General features: G+C 40.7%; 1 protein-coding gene across 1 annotated transcript; it reads left to right on the top strand.

Annotated features, from left to right (window-relative positions):
- Positions 1–7,064: 7,064 nt before the first annotated feature.
- hpdb (4-hydroxyphenylpyruvate dioxygenase b) lies at positions 7,065–11,362 on the top strand. The gene is made up of 15 exons (XM_008419170.3): positions 7,065–7,156; positions 7,423–7,483; positions 7,629–7,655; positions 7,876–7,938; positions 8,184–8,288; positions 8,582–8,624; positions 9,233–9,315; positions 9,424–9,513; positions 9,612–9,715; positions 9,803–9,880; positions 10,323–10,485; positions 10,562–10,633; positions 10,712–10,834; positions 10,929–11,045; positions 11,137–11,362. Exons 1-15 carry the CDS (start codon positions 7,104–7,106, stop codon positions 11,245–11,247), a joined length of 1,293 nt encoding a protein of 430 aa, XP_008417392.2. The 5' UTR covers positions 7,065–7,103; the 3' UTR covers positions 11,248–11,362.
- Positions 11,363–16,593: the final 5,231 nt, after the last annotated feature.

Genomic DNA, 16,593 nt, shown 5'->3' with positions numbered 1-16,593 from the left:
AGAGTTACCGTATGCGTGTTAGCACGAACACGTAAACAGACACCCGACTGGACTGTCAACGCCAACCTTCTGCAGCATTCATCCACCTGTTGCCTAAAGATGACTACATTTTTTTTTTACATTAAAGGTGAGGACAGAAGTGATGTAATGTAAAATTATTTGCAGTTGAAGGGAAAACATTAAAAATGCCAAATCAGTCAAAGCTGGTTGGTCAAAATGTTTTCACAAATATATAAAATTTTCGTTCTTAAGCATATTTGGTACATCTGTGTTAGTTTAGCTTGGGTTTCCCTATTTCCTATACATTAATTTAACTGTATTTTGCCATGGCTCGTTTCCTTGGTGAAATCTCAGAAACTCTGGGTAAACATGTCAGATTTCATGGAAATCCCCCTGCTTTTACGCTCACAAAGAAGCTGACAGCACTGTGATGTCAAAATGTACTCAGGATTAAGGCTTACATTGTGCTGGTAATACAGTGCCATACTGTCTCATGACATGAGGTGTCTGAGTCTAAGCATGACCCGGGGTCCGGTCTAGACAGCAGAGGCTCTGATCGACCAAAACAAGTCCGTCCACCCCGACACAGAAACCTGAAAAAGTTTGACTTTTCCAAAACTTCCTCCACCCTTCAGTAACATTACATTTCAGTCGCCACAGATGTTTCTGTCTTTTCTCTGTTATTTATCTAACATAGGCAGTTCTCCCAAAGTATAGCATTCACAATTCTATCCATTGTTGTCAAAACATAAAAATACAGTTTAAACGTGCTTTGCTTTCTGCAAATTTAAAGCTCATCATCTCTGAAATGATGTTGTTGTCTCAGCCTGGATTTAAATATATAAGATAACAAAAAAGTGAAGGTAAATCTCAAATCTTCACACACTTTCTCACATTACAACCACAAATTGCAACTTAGCTTCTTGGGATGTTATGTCTCTGTAAGTTTTCAAAACTCTTTTCCAAATAAAAATCTAAAAAAATAAAAAGAAGAAAAAAGTGGTTTCTGTTTGTCTTCAGCCTCCTTTATTCAGCACCATCTGCTGCAACGTCTTTCTTTTCACCCATTCTTCTTCACAAAACCTACCAATTTGACTGGAGAGCATCTATGAACACATATGTTCAAGTATAGCCAGAAAGTCAGGTAAGGGCTTTGACTATACCATTAAGACATACAAACATGCTCTGACCGCTACACCGTGGCATTGCAGCTCAAGCTACAGGTCGAACCTCCATGCCAATCTAAAGTCTAATACTGGTGCAAACATGTTTACTGTCAGTCTATTCACCTTCCCAACAACTCTCATCATCCATCCATGCAGAAGAAAAGCGCCCCCTCAGTAGGTTTTTTTTTGTGGTGCGTTTTGATCAAACATTATTAAGCACTATATGTCTAGATCAAAAAGTCACATTTGGTCTTCTGGTCTCATATGATCAAAGCATTTTCTTTGCTGAGACCTCATCACGGTTTGTGGTAAACTGCTGTCAGCGTAAAAAAGGCTCAATAAAAATACAATCGGCACTTTTTAGATTATTGGTTGCAAAAAAACAAAATGTCAAAACCCGTTTATCAATTCCCCGTCCATTGAACCGTTATGCCCCACTGTGTGTTGGCCTAACCCATAAAATCCCAACAAAAACACTTTTTTTGGACTGCAGTGTGACAAAACGTGAAAACGTTTAAGCCTTCCGAATAGCTCTTCTGAAAAGTGCAACAATCCCTCTGAAATATGTGATTCTCGTGCTAAAAACAAAAACAAACTCCTCATTCCCACTCTCAGTCATCTCCATATCTGTTTCCCTCAGCTGGCCGTGTAGTCTGGTGCTCCACAGAGCTTGGGAAAAAAAATTACTCAGATTACCTCAAATCTTATCAAAACCGACTTTCACATTCATGAGGAAAACGTGCTTAATCATAACCTCACACAAGCTGTTAGAAAGCTGCTGCCATACGCACTCTGCGGCCTCCCACACCAGCCCTCATATGATGACTGTAAATTGTAACCATGTTAGGGATATCCATGAAATCAGCTTGTCTTTGTAATCTGTCTGCTTCAACCTGGAAGTGGCCCCTTGGAGTAATTGTGCAGACCTCGAGAAAAATGGCCTGTACAATGGGCTGAGGGGGGTTTAATGCTGATGCTGTTATCTTCTGATCCATCCATCCATCCATCCAGATTAGACTTAATTCACCGGTGAATATTTCCAGGAGAGACCAGTGTCTCCCTGCCTCCTCCATACTAATGACTGCTGCTGCTGGACATCGTTAGGCGGGAGACGCTGCTTCCGTGAACGGCTTGGCTTGGCCAGACCTGAATGTGCAGCACGAGCCCTCACCGCCCCCTATTCCGGATACGGTGGTTCGGGGAGGCCTCGTCGTTCCTCAGACACAAAGATCCTCTTCACAGCCTTCTCTATCCCGTCCATTGTGAGAGGCCGGCTTTGAGGCTCTCGGCTCCTGAGCCCGCCTCGGAGTCTAAATGCATCTCCTGTCACTGGGCTGGTCCCAGTGCCAGTTCAGCTGCTGGAAGCACTCAGGTGTTCAGTTCACAACAACAACAAAAAAACAAGTTTACACCTCCACCAAAAAGAGCGAGAGAGAGATAAACATAAGTATTGTCCTTGTTTTTGATTGTCAGACAGCTTTCGTCATGACAGAGTTGAATAAGAACTACCAAGTTGTTGTCACTTCATGTTATTTACGTTTATCCAGTCGCTTTCAGGAAGGCAGTTTCTTCTGAGCTGCTGTTATTTGTTGGGCCACTAGGGAGCAGCAACACGCTGCAAAAAAAAAAAGAAAAAAGAAAAAAGAAAAGGCACACCCTCCTCTCTGACTTCACACCAGTATTGGAGTCTTGTGGTTTACATTACACATTTTGCTCATCTGAAAACAAAAAACATTCCTGTATAAAGGAATAGGTGGAAAAAATGACAAGAAGCAGGAAACAATCAAAAATTGTCACAGAGCTTAAGAGATGTATCATCTTTCTGCTGATCCTCGTCTTCGGGAAACTATTTACACCCTTTAAATTGTTTCACATTTTTCCACTTTACAACCACAAAAGCCAACATTGGGATCTTGTGCGATGGACCAACATAGAAGTAGTAGTTGTGTACCTGTGATGTGGAAGAAAAAAAAAAAACGTTTTCAAATAGTTTTCCCGGAGCAGGCAATGCTTTGCAGAACCATTAACTCCAACCTCAAGGTTATTTGGGCTACCTGTCAAATATAGACATATCGAAAGATCCACATTTTTGCCTATGAATCTTTTACTAATGGGAAAGGACAGGATGATGCCTGTGAATATGATGAGGCCACAGCTGTGTTTCACTGTCTTCGCTATGTTTGATGGCGTCTCTTAGGGTGATCATTTCAGGATCAGTCATTTCAGTGTCTCTAAACCACACCAAACGATGTGCTGACATTTCATTATTGATATAATCAATTAATACAATTAATATGATAATCTGTTAAGTGCTTAGAGATGCGAACGCTGATGTATAATTGTGCCACGGTGGAATGATGATTCTGAAGATCACATTGAAAGATTCAGAGAAAGTCTGGTTGTTTGGAAGAAAAAAATCCTGAAATAAATAAATTGCAGTGTGCATTGATCATTTAAACTAACAATAGCTTCTCTAATGTCTGATTCGAAGGTGAAGCCGAAGTAATCCTCTGGATGGGACTCCTTGTGCACAAATTAAGGACTACTGCCATCTGCTGGTCAAATTGTATATTTACAGCAGCAGAATCGATTGCTAAATGACTGTCTTTTCTTTGTGAAGGGATTATTTAATGATTACAGGAATCCACATGTTACTAAAGCAGGCTGGTATCTGTTACAATAACACGCAAAACACAGTCCATCAAATTATTCCTTTGTACATTCAAAACTTGATAGAGGAAGAACAAGATTGAATCAATGTCATTCTTTGTTTAAATTAAATCCACGTAATCCATCGATGGGACGTTAAAATAATACTTTCAGATGCAGCATAGTTTACATTTAACCTGATAATAAACATTGATTCCAAACCAAACTTTTTTCCATCAAATTAATGAAAGACATTCTTTAGTTCCAAATAAATAATGCTGCTAAAGGTTGGTTAGTTTTATAATAGGAGCGTATCTGGGGTATTAGAAGAAAACAAGATCGACAATTTGAACTAAGTTGTTTATAAGAAAAATGTAACAAAGGCTCATCTACTTAAAAGTTTTTTTTTATCTTTTAATCTGCAAATAACTACAGACAATTGAATTTAAGCTTGCAGTAGACTTTCTCAAATCAGATGTCAGCATTGTCTCTTAAAAGTGTGAAAATGAATATTACTGAATGATAATGAATTGGTATTTTTATAACAAATTTAACTTTTAATGATATACATTTAGCACATATTTAAGATGATGATTATGATTCAGTTTTTTTGGTACACCATTGCTGTCTAAAATATCAACCTTTGAGCTGTTTTGGTATTATTTTCATGATATCTGCTCATTTTCATCCTTTGATTAAAGCTCTTGTTTTCAGAGAAGTTACAAAGAGTCAAAAGAAGAAAGATTTTTATTAAAAAGTGCATAGCATTACATATATTCTGTGGCACAGTAAAGATTTTTAATAGGAAAAATTATTACTAAAACTGGGTGTTTCTCCTAAAAAGAAAGGACAGAAACTGGTCAGAGCTGCAGGATTTTCTGTGATGGACTGCTGATCTGTTCAGAAAAAAAAAGCATCGTCACAGTATGTTCTCTCATGTTTTCACAAAGATAAATTGTACTATAAAAGTGCATTGGCTGTAATAAAATGAACTGGAAATGTCTTAAATGTATTTTTCCAAGACAATTTATTATAAACATATTCTCGGTTACAATGTTTCGATACCAAAAAACATGAAACTAATCAACATAATTCAAACATAAGGGTGTCGGCCTTGATTTGTGTGTCTCATGAGGCGTAGCGTTGTCTCCCAAGCAAAGTCAGTTTCCCGTCTTACATTTTGCCTGAACGGACTTCTTGCGCTGATGCAGGAGCGGCTGAGCCGGGGGCAGAGGACTGCGGCCCTGGTAGGACTTGTTCCCTGACAGCGACAGCACGTGATCTCTCACCAGTGAACTTTGACCCTTCGGGGAGCTCTTCGATTTGCCGTGCGAGCCACTGATGATGATGGGAGCAGACGTCTTGGGAATGAGGGTGGTGGTCAGGGTCCTGGTCAGCACCTTTCCTCGCCTGGAAGCCAGCGATGGCGCTGCAGATGCCCTCCGCTTTGTCTCGGCGTCGGCGCCCTCTTGCTGCAGTTTGGAGCGTGTCGGCCGGAGACCACCAGGTGGACCGCTTGTCATCTTACACTCCAGGTCTTTCAGGGTCTGATCCGTGTAGGCCCGCGTTTCATTACGCACTGCAGATATCTGAGCTTCAAACTCATCTCTTAGCAGATTCTTACTAGCTTCCAGTTTTTCCTCAAACATTTTACTCAACGTCTCCAACCTTAAATCTGTTTCCTCTTTGCAGTCAATTTTTACAGCCTCAGCTCCTTTTTCTTCCTCTGCATCCACACCATTGCCACCAGACTGGCTGTTTGTCTGCTCGGTCGCTGTTTCTATGTCTTTGATTTTCGACACCAGCTCCAGTATGCTGCTCTTTGGGGCTTTCAACCCCCCCTGTGATCTGATCTGGTAACGCACCTGCTCGAAAACAGACATCATCTTCGCTTGTGCCTCTTTTTCCGTTACGCCGCTCCCTTCCTCACCTTCCTCCTGCAGATTGTTGGAGGAGACGTGCTCATCTTGCCCAGCAGCACCATCCTGTTGCTCAACCTTTGCTATACCCTTTTCTGGAACCATCTCTGACGCTGCGTCGCTCATTTTTACTTCTAGTCAGCTTTCGGTGAGATTCAGCGACGAGATGAGAAATGCAAGTATGGGGAGAACATAACAGACTTGGGTGCATCTCCTCAGAGAGTCTGTAAACCGAAGGGATTATTGCCCAGAGGGAAAAATAAAGTAGTTCAGACCAACATTACAACCAAATTAATTGCTTTTTTTTTTCTTCTTCTCATTAAAAAAACAGAAGCAATCTTAAACAACAGAAAAAATCTCTTTGTAAAGAAGCGTGTTAATGTTTGATGCACTTTCCAAACATTCACATGAAATGATCCCACAGCTGAAATTGCATAAGGCATGTAATTATTTTATCTAGAAGGCTGCGTTCTTGTATCTGGATGTGTGTGGTCGTCTCTAATGACAACAGCGAGGTGCCTGGCAACAGCATCAATAACAGACTCCTTCAGGGACAGAAACACTTGAGGGGGGAAAACCTCGACTTCTTAGAAATGATTAATAAGCTGCTGCTGCTGCTGGGGCACAAAAGAAGCAAATCTGTTGTTTGTGCAAATTAATCTTTAATCAACCGGCTGCACTTGAAAAATGAAAGAAAATCCCTATAAGCAGAGGAAAATATTATAAAATGAACTTTGGAAGGTATTACATATAATAATTTTTTTTAATTAAATTATATTTTAGGAGACGTTTTACTTCATTTTAATCAGATTTTGCTTGCATGCATTAAAATGCAGTTATCCTGTCCTGAAAACTGGCTGCAAATGAATAGGAATTTGTTTGTCTTCCATTGGTTTTATAATTATGGATGTTTTCAAAGAAATTACATAAAATAATCATCTTTAAAACTTCTCAGAAAGAAAATAACAGTTCCAGCATTAAAACCAAACAATTAGATTTAACTGCATGTAACCCAAACAGTGACGCTGCAGGTATGTAGGTAGGCTATGACTACAAAATTCAGCGTCCACATAGAAAAATATACTTTTTAACTGCATGTGAAATTAACCTCAGTCTCATGTAGATGACTCACGGTTGAGGCTTACAACATTCGTGCTTTTATGATTAGTTTACCGACACCAGTGTATTTTTTCGATGGATTTCATGGGAATGGGGGAGCATTTCAAGCCTCACCTCCAGAGAGCCAATGGGATCCCAGGATGCGTGAGCCTCCTCTTGCCACTAAACACTAACATATGGGCCTCAAATTATTCTAGAAAAATCCCGCTGTAATCCTAAACATGTGGACAACGACTGTATCTCTGTGCAGATGAAATTAGATAATCATTTATTAGAGCATCACCTGATATACTGCATTTTAAGGTAAGACAAAGAGACACTATTGACTGCTGGGAAAAAAAAACCCCATAGATATAGATTGATATTAAGTTTGATGTTTCATTTATTGCAAGCATCAAAGTAAGTATTACTGCTCCTGGAGTGAATGAAGAGACTGGAAAGTCCAACCAGTCTACTCAAATATTGTCCAAGTGATCATTGTATAACAGCAAAAGTAGTTCTCTGTCCTCCACCAATACCAGCTCCTTATTGGTGGGAGTGTGTTCAAAAACGTCTCGCTCGCCTTTTAGATTCAGGCGTTCGCTGCAGGTCTCATTCTGGCAGCCGGGTCAGATCGACGCAGGCAAGATGGTAAGTTCATAATTTATTGAACTTTATGGGTCTCATTTACTGCGAATCTTCACAAAAAGCGAAATGTATGTGATATTTGTCTGTTTATTTTTGTTTTAGGTGTTTGTCTTTAAAAAATTAACTGTATTTTTGCTTTTTGCAACAGACAACATACACAGACAAAGGCGAAAAGGTAATTAACCAGTTAATTTGTGTTAACTGGTTATAGATTTTTTTGAATTATTATTTATCTGTCACTGGATAAACAAAGATAAAACCAGACTTTAATGCAATTTATATTTTAAGATGCGTTTCTATTGGATTTGGGCAATAATGAATGTGTGTCATTTAGGGTTACACACAAGTACTCCATTAGAAAACCCCTTTTTTTCCTAATTTCCTTCTGTCTTCAGCATGAGCAGGGCAGGTTCATCTGCTTCGATCATCTAACATTCTGGGTTGGAAATGCAAAGCAGGTAACTTATCTCATAAATCTTCCGATTTTCATTACGTACATATGTTATCAGTTCTTTTCAAGCGGTAAAACAAACAGTTTTTTTTATTACTAGACCGCCACATACTGATTTCCCCCCAAACTGCAAGGGAAACAGTCACCAGAAGATGGCGCTGTAACACACAAATTCAAACTGCTTGTTTCGCAATCGAGCCAAATTTGAGGCATTCCGTCATAAAGGAATGCAATAATCATTGTCGCCAACAGGCTGCGTCGTATTACTGCAACAAGCTCGGATTTGAACCGTTGGCTTACCGAGGCCTGGAGACGGGCAGCCGTGACGTGGTGTCCCACGCAGTGAAACAAGGGAAGGTGAGGAGAACCTGGAGCAACATCACACCGCACCACTAAAAAACAAAAATGAAAATCAATAAATGTTTGATGGATAATTGCAGGAGTATTAATGATTTCACCACCACAATTAATGAATTTATTTTGAGCAATTCACAAATCTGTCCTAAAAATGACTGGTTGAAATTATTAAACCCAGCAGCAGCTTTGTCAGGAAAACTTCAGCAGATTCTGTTTTGTAGATCTGCACAGAAAAGATGAAGTCCGATTAAGGAATTGCTTTTAATCTCGTTTCTGTTTTCTCTGTTTCACAGATCATTTATGTCTTCTCCTCTGCTCTGAATCCTGGTAGCAAAGGTAAAGCACTGATCAAGAATCGTGGCATGTTTTTAAGCTTGGGATCGTCCTTTTTAAACGTTACTGGTGGTGTATGCAAATCAAATGTTTCAAGATGTTCTTGAAAGAGAAAACTAAAAGATGGTTTAAATCATTAAATATTTCTTATTCAATTCAAATTCTGTGCTTTTCTAAGCTAAAATTTCTACCGTTTTTTCTTTTTTTTGCTGAAGGTTTTATAACATCTTGGACATTTGATTAAAAAATATTAATCTGAAGAATCTCAAATAATAACTGCGTTTTATTTTCCAGAAATTATGAAACAGGAATCTTAAAACTGACTTCTGATTTTCAATTTGCTGTAGAGCTGATTTATTTTAAACTCTATACGGCCTGGTCTCGTTAACTAAATGTGGATTTGTTATAGCATGGTTTGCAAATAATAGGATTTGGGCTGAAATCCTACAATTATTTAAATTAAAAAACAAAAGTTTTAGTGATGTGGTTTGTATTTTATCCTGTTTTATTTTTTCTATATTTATTCACATCATCAAAACTCGACTTTTCAAGAATGTGTAGGAACCCTGAATATAAAGGCTGATGCTATGTGGCTAATAAATTTTCTCCAGAGATGGGCGATCATCTGGTGAAACATGGGGATGGAGTGAAAGACGTTGCATTTACAGTGGAGGACTGTGACTTCCTGGTTCAGGTAACGCAGCAGGTTTTGCTACCCAGATGTTTTAAGTTCTCTTTCAGGGTAAACATAAAAGCTTGTAAGTCAAACACCTCAATCATTTTTTTATTTTTTTTTTTACAGAAAGCCAGTGAGCGAGGGGCAATTATTATCAAAGAGCCCCACACTCTGGAGGACAAGAACGGGAAAATCCGGCTGGCTGTGCTTCAAACGGTATGTTGAGCGGTTTTTTTTATTATTCAAACCCAACATTTTAGTCGTTATGATGCTTCCTGTGAGAAATAAATGATCTTGTAATTTTTGCGCTGCAGTATGGAGATACCACCCATACGTTTGTGGAGAGGAAAGGATACAAGGGATTGTTCCTGCCCGGTTTCCATCCCCCTCTGTTCAAAGACCCTTTACTACCCAAACTGTGAGTAGGCACCTTGCTTTAAAATATGACACACACACATCCCTGAATTAGAGCCATAGGTTGAGTTTTCCTTCTGTTGCTTTGCAGACCGAGTGGAAAACTGGACTTCATCGATCACGTTGTGGGAAACCAATCAGACGACGAGATGGTTCCAATTGTAGAATGGTAGCGATTGGTCGCATCTTAATTTGTTCATAACTGGACGAGGTGGTGGTCTGCAGAAATCCACATTAGGGGAAAGGGTTTATGGGGAGAGATTACGCAACTCCTTTTCTGGCATGAAGCAGGCATCTGGATGACTCTGCAGTTTTAAAAGGGGCTTCAGTGGTTCTTCACATATGGAACTGGTTTTTATCCTTATTATTCAGAAAAGGGCTGAAATGAGGCAGTTCTCTGAACGAGCAACCTCATTGGTTCATTCAAGTCTTACAGGCCTTAGTTTTTTTATGCATATTCCAGTGAAAAACAAAAGCTACATATTTGAAATCATTTAACAGAGGAGGTAGAAGGGAACGGTGTCTGACGTTTTGTTGTGCTGTGCAGTTGTATGAAGTTTGGATTTGCATTTCTAAGGATCTCAGTCGTTGGTTGGTTCCTGGTCCAATAGGTACCAGAGGAACCTCCTCTTTCATCGCTTCTGGTCGGTGGACGACAAACAGCTCCAGACAGAATTCAGTGCCCTGCGCTCCATCGTAGTGGCCAACTACGAGGAAACGGTGAAGATGCCGATCAACGAGCCCGCCAAGGGGAAGAGGAAGTCTCAGATCCAGGCAAGTGTACTGAAGTCGGCTTTGACTAAAAGCAAACAAACACGAATATGTGGATTTAAAGGTTCTTTCCTTACAGGAATATGTGGAGTACTACGGAGGTCCAGGAGTGCAGCATATCGCCATGAACACGTCAGACATCATCACATCAGTAAGACTTTACAACTCTGAGTTGTGTGAAATCTATATTAGCCAGGAAGACTAACTGTTAAATCTAATTTACTGTTAGATTCGCAACCTGAAGGAGCGAGGCACAGAGTTCATGACAGTGCCAGACACTTACTACGACCAGCTGAGGGAGAAGTTGAAACACTCAAAGGTCAAAATCGCTGAGAACCTGGATGTCCTGCAGGTTAGATCTACACCTGAAGACGACTGGGTGACTTGTGTCTATGTTTAGTCATTCTGAATGAATAAACTGTTATTTCTAATCCTTTTATTTCCAGGAACTGAAGATCTTGGTGGACTATGATGACAAAGGCTATTTACTTCAGATCTTCACCAAGCCAGTTCAGGACCGTCCCACTGTCTTCCTGGAGGTCATTCAGAGACACAATCACCAGGTCACTGATAGCCCTGGGAAACTCATTAATTAAAACCCATTAGCGTTCTGAACACAGAAAATAAGTATAAACTGTTCATTTTCCTTTCCAGGGCTTTGGTGCAGGAAATTTCAAGTCTCTTTTTGAAGCCATTGAGGCAGACCAGCATGCTCGGGGAAATCTGACCATCCTGACACCAAATGGAGACACAAAGAGCATGTGAAGCAACCCATTAATGGTCTTTGCAACTTAAAAAACCCAAGAATTAGTACTGCTCAGGTTCCCAGTGAGTTACTCTGTCCAGTCTCTGATAATAAAATGCACATTGTAATTCTCAAGATCTTTATTTCTTTCTTCTTTTTGTCCCCCCTTATGCTTAATCACTTTTTGTAGGTCTCATCTATTTTGGCAGTATGGAAATTCCTACTTGGCAAATCTCCCAAATGTGTATTTTAAAAAGAGAAAGTTAAAAGTCCTAATGTGGATTTTTACTCCACAAAATATTTACAGGCTTGACTGAAACCATCAAGAACAGTGTTTCTCAATCTTTTTTGGGCCAGCGACCCCCTAATCCTTATCCAGGTCCCTCACTGTAGGCTACTTTGCACTGACTATTATTTTATTATTAATATTACTATTACTATTGTAGATGTTTTGATTTTTATGCTTGTTTCTGTATTTATCATCAAAAATAATTTACCTGAGTACAAAAAAGCCATGGGAATAGAAATTATTTTCACAGGCGTCTATGAAAAATGCAATGAATGAACATTCAAGTTAAAATTAGTAGGCCTAACAGCAGCCAATCAGAGTGAAAAAAAGATTCTTACTCTTTGCCATTTTGTAGTTGTTAAATATTCCACAAAATGACCAGATAAAAGATGTAAAACATGAGAGTTTAAACTTTGAACTATTTGCAAAATGTCTGAGCTCTGCAACATTAAAACATGGATAGAACTGTAACTACATTAATCATAGCTCTTCTTCTCTTCAGTGTTTCTGTCGGTTTCTGGTGGTGCAGCTCTGTGCTGCCTTCAGGAGAATGGGACATCAGAGTATCATCCATAAAACTTCACCCACATGGCATTTATTGTGCAAACCAGAGCTTTCAGTGGAAAAACAAAAGTTCCAGATCCATGACAATAGCACTGACATGAAAAATAATATTGAAGAAATAAATATATTAAATCTTATTAAAAACATAAATAAGTGATAAGTTCTTTACTGTTATGGTCTGTAAGATATATTTATTCTCAGTACTAGATATGGTCTCAACAAACCCATGACATTTCAACAATATTATTTTACTTTTTATCTGCAAATAGTGTCCGTTTATTCTTGCCATACAGTCCTCTTTATTAATTATTGCTCGAAATGTCTTGCCATACCACTTTATTCCTCTGTATTTACTTTAGTTTCTAAGTTTATTCTTGCATTTTGTTCTTCATTCATTTCCATTTAGTTTCATTTGATTAGTTTTATCCTCTCTTGGTTTATTGCCATGTCCACATTAGTTTCTTTCCTTTTGCTAAATTTATTTTATCGTTTATTGACTATCAGTAATCTTCTCTCATCACCTGCTGCGCCACCTAATCGTCATGTGTTTCACATCATGTGTTGATTTTTCACTGTTCAGCGTCGGATTCTCTGTTTTAATGCCATAAATCACATCTAGTTCGTCGCTCCGTTTTATGTCCCACTTCTCCTGTTTCAGAGTTTTGCACAATGTGCACGTCTTTTTTTTAACCCCCAAGGTGCAGGGCCGTCGTGAAATGTATCGATGAGGAAAAGGCAGTCTGACATAAACCTTTTAAAACAATGGAAACAATTTCGGTTTTCTGATTATTGAAATTATAAAGTGCTGTACCATTGTTCTATCACACCGTTTCATACCGGACCACTTACAGCACCGGTGTTAACGCTATAAATGAACGCTCTCTATCGTGGTATCACCCATGGAGGGATTTCTTTATTTAAATTGGTTCATTTTTCAGAGGGATACAAAGTGAGGGCATCGTAATTTTAGCAATTACATATTTATAAGAGAGATTTTCTGTTGTTCTTCCATGGAAGCGGTTTAAACGGAAATAAAACACTTTTTAATATAAGTTGCTGCTTAACATGATCACAGAACTGGCAAAAATACTAAAAGTTAATCTCAGCAACATCATCAGCCGGTGTAACACTGAAGAGATTTTAGAACCCTGTCAAAGATTACCATGGCATGGACAATCCTATGATGTCACAAGACATGTTATGATGTCACCACAGAACTTCACTTGAAGTTCAGTCGATCAGTTCTGTAGCTTGTCAGAAAGCACAAGGTCAAGTGGAGACAGCTTCTACGGAAAACACTGTTTGGAGTATTTGCAGCATATTTTCAATACTGTTTTGTGGAAAAATGGAGACTCAGATGAAGGAATTCTTTGAGGACGAGACTTGTTGCCAGGAAGATGGACAGAAGAAAAATCAACATGCCTGGATTCAAGGCCAGGACAACCAAAGTGGTTATGAGGAGGAAATTAATAGGCTAAAGACTCTTTTGTAAACAGAACAAGCCAAATTCATCAAGGAACGCCAAAGAGCAGACAACTTGGAAAAAGAACTGCATGATGCAAAACTCATGTTAGAAAAACATGAGTTTAATGAAATCGATGCTGGCATTTGCAGTGAGGCAAAACAAGGTTTGAATACCAATGAGGACATCCTATCCTCTGTGCTCCTTGTGGAAAATAAAGCCCTCCAACATGAGCTCAGATCTGCTCAAGAAAAAGAGGCACTTTTACTGAGAGAGAACAAGGAAAGTATAGCCCTATCTCAAGAAGTACTTGTGAAGCTTCAAGACGATATTGTTAGTCTGTCAGAACAGGTGGAAACATTGCAGGAAGAGCTGGACATGGAAAGAACAGCTAACACTCAAACAAACACGAAAAAGACGTTTTTAAGATCATGAAACGTGACAACACAGATCAGAGTACCGAACTGAAGAAGGCCATGGCACTTCTGAAAAAGACGTCTGCAGAGAAGGAAAGGAATCTAATCTTAAGAGACGATGAAGAAGCTCATGCTGCAGTACTGAAAACGAATCAGACAATTTATCAACAAATCAACAAAATGCTTTATGCAGAGCTACAAGCTGAGAATGAGGCTTTTTGTCAAAAAATGGTTTCAATGCAAGACGCTTCTGCAAAGGCAGAGCGATGCATCCAGAAAGAGCTTCAGCAATGAGTGATACGAGTCTGGAAATGGTACAGAAGTACGAAGTCGACATTTTAGCACTAAGAAAGGAAATACAAACAATGGAGCAGGAGCACAGAGATGAGAAATATCTGCACGCTGAAATTGAAATACGGAACGGGAAGAGAGCCAAATTCCTCCACGCCGAGAAAAACATTTTACAGACGGAACTGGATGAGGTGAAACGCAAGCTCTTTATAGATGAAGTGAACCATAAAGAAGCTCTGGATGCATCAACAGCCAGTCAGACCTGGCAGGCCCAAACGTGTAGCGAGGGTCTGCTGGGAACGTCTGGGGGAGTGCCCTGTGAGACGGAGCTTTAACTCCCATCTCCGGCAGAACTTTGAACACGTTCCGGGCGAGGTTGGGGACATTGAGTCTGAGTGGACCATGTTCCGTGCCTCCATTGCTGAGGCGGCTTATTGGAGCTGCGGCCGCAAGGTTGTTGGTGCCTGTCGCGGCAGCAACCCTCGAACCCGTTGGTGGACGCCTTCGGTGAGGGATGCTGTCAAGCTGAAGAAGGAGTCCTATCGGGCCTTTTTGGCCTGTGGGACTCCAGAAGCAGCTGATGGGTACCGGCGGGCGAAGCGGCATGCGGCTCGGGTGGTCGCTGAGGCAAAAACTCTAGCATGGGAAGAGTTTGGAGAGGCCATGGAGAAAGACTTCCGTATGGCTTCGAGGCGATTCTGGTCCACCATTCAGCGTCTCAGGAAGGGGAAGCAGTGCAGCACCAACACTTTTTATAGTGGGGATGGTGTGCTGCTGACCTCAACTCGGGACGTTGTGGGCCGGTGGGTGGAATACTTCGAAGACCTCCTCAATCCCACCAACATGCCTTCTGTTGGGAAGCTGAGCCTGGGGACGAGGTGGTCGAAAAGCTCCTCGATGGCAGGGCCCCGGGGGTGGATGAGATCCGCCCGGAGTTCATTAAGGCTCTGGATGTTGTAGGGTTGTGTTGGCTCACGCGACTCTGCAATATCACATGGACATCGGGGGCAGTTCCCCTGGATTGGCAGACTGGGGTGGTGGTCCCCCTGTTTAAAAAGGGGGACCGGAGTTTCCCTCCGGGGGAAACCCCGGAGGAGCTGGAAGAAGGGGCTGGGGAGAGGGAAGTCTGGGCCTCCCTTCTGAAGCTGCTGCCCCCGCGACCCGACCCCGGATAAGCGGAAGAAAATGGATGGATGGATGGATAGGCTGAAGGAATGAGGGGGTGAATGGATGCAAGGATGAAGGGACAAAGGGACGAAAGGATAAAGGATTGAGTTTAAAGATTTAAAAAAAGAAGGCATGGACAGTGGCGCAGTTGGTAGAGCTGTTGCCTTGCAGCAAGAAGGTCCTGGGTTTGATTCCCAGGGTCTTTCTGCATGGAGTTTACATGTTCTCCCTGTGCAGGCATGGGTTCTCTCCGGGTGCTCCGGCTTCCTCCCACATGTCCAAAAACATGAGGTGTGGTCAGGTTAATTGGTCTCTCTAAATTCTCCTTAGATCTGTGTTTGTGTGTAGTTGATAGTTTCTGTGATGGACTGGTGACCTGTCCAGGGTGTAACCTGCCTATCGTCTGTTGACCTCTGGAGATAGGAACAGATCTCAATGGGATAAGGGTGTAAGAAGATGGATGGATGGACGAAGGGATGAAATTAGATAAATACATATAATTACAGGTGTGATCAGGACGTGGCCCTGCTTCTGAACTTAAGTTAACATATTAACTTAATTTCACTAGCATGGACCATGCCATGAAGATACAAGTTTAAAGATTTAAAAAAAGAAGACGTGATGCACAGTGGCGCAGATAAAGGAATGAGGGGATGAATGGATGCAAGGATGAAGGGACATAGGGATGAAAGGATAAAGGACTGAGTTTAAAGATTTAAAATAGATAGAGCTGTTGCCTTGCAGCAAGAAGGTCCTGGGTTTGATTCCCAGGGTCTTTCTGCATGGAATTTACATGTTCTCCCTGTGCAGGCGTGGGTTCTCTCCGGGTGCTCCGGCTTCCTTCCACATGTCCAAAAACATGAGGTGTGGTCATCAACACATGAGGTGTGGTCTCTCTAAATTCTCCTTAGATCTGTGTTTGTGTGTATATGATAGTTTCTGTGATGGACTGGTGACCTGTCCAGGGTCTACCCTGCCTCTCGCCTGTTGACCTCTGGAGATAGGAACAGATCTCAATGGGATAAGGGTGTAACAAAATGGATGGATGGACGAAGGGATGAAATTAAGATTAGTTCATATAATTAGAGGTGTAGACTGGACGTGGCCCTGCTTCTAAACTTAAGTTAACATATTAACTTAATTTCACTAGCATGGACCACGCCACGAAGATATAAGT

Source organism: Poecilia reticulata, chromosome 9 (assembly GCF_904066995.2).
Source record: "Poecilia reticulata chromosome 9, P_reticulata-male-v2, whole genome shotgun sequence".
Classification (NCBI taxonomy): Eukaryota; Metazoa; Chordata; class Actinopteri; order Cyprinodontiformes; family Poeciliidae; genus Poecilia; species Poecilia reticulata.
Note: the sequence above shows the minus strand (reverse complement) of the source record. Positions and strands in the feature narration are given on the sequence as shown.

Excerpts from the sequence above, each read along its gene's own strand:
- hpdb (XM_008419170.3), top strand. The coding sequence starts at position 7,104 with ATGAAATTAGATAATCATTTATTAGAGCATCACCTGATATACTGCATT. Across the intron at positions 8,289-8,581 it reads ACGCAGTGAAACAAGGGAAG|ATCATTTATGTCTTCTCCTC; the intron begins GTGAGGAGAACC and ends TCTGTTTCACAG. Across the intron at positions 9,881-10,322 it reads ATGGTTCCAATTGTAGAATG|GTACCAGAGGAACCTCCTCT; the intron begins GTAGCGATTGGT and ends CTGGTCCAATAG.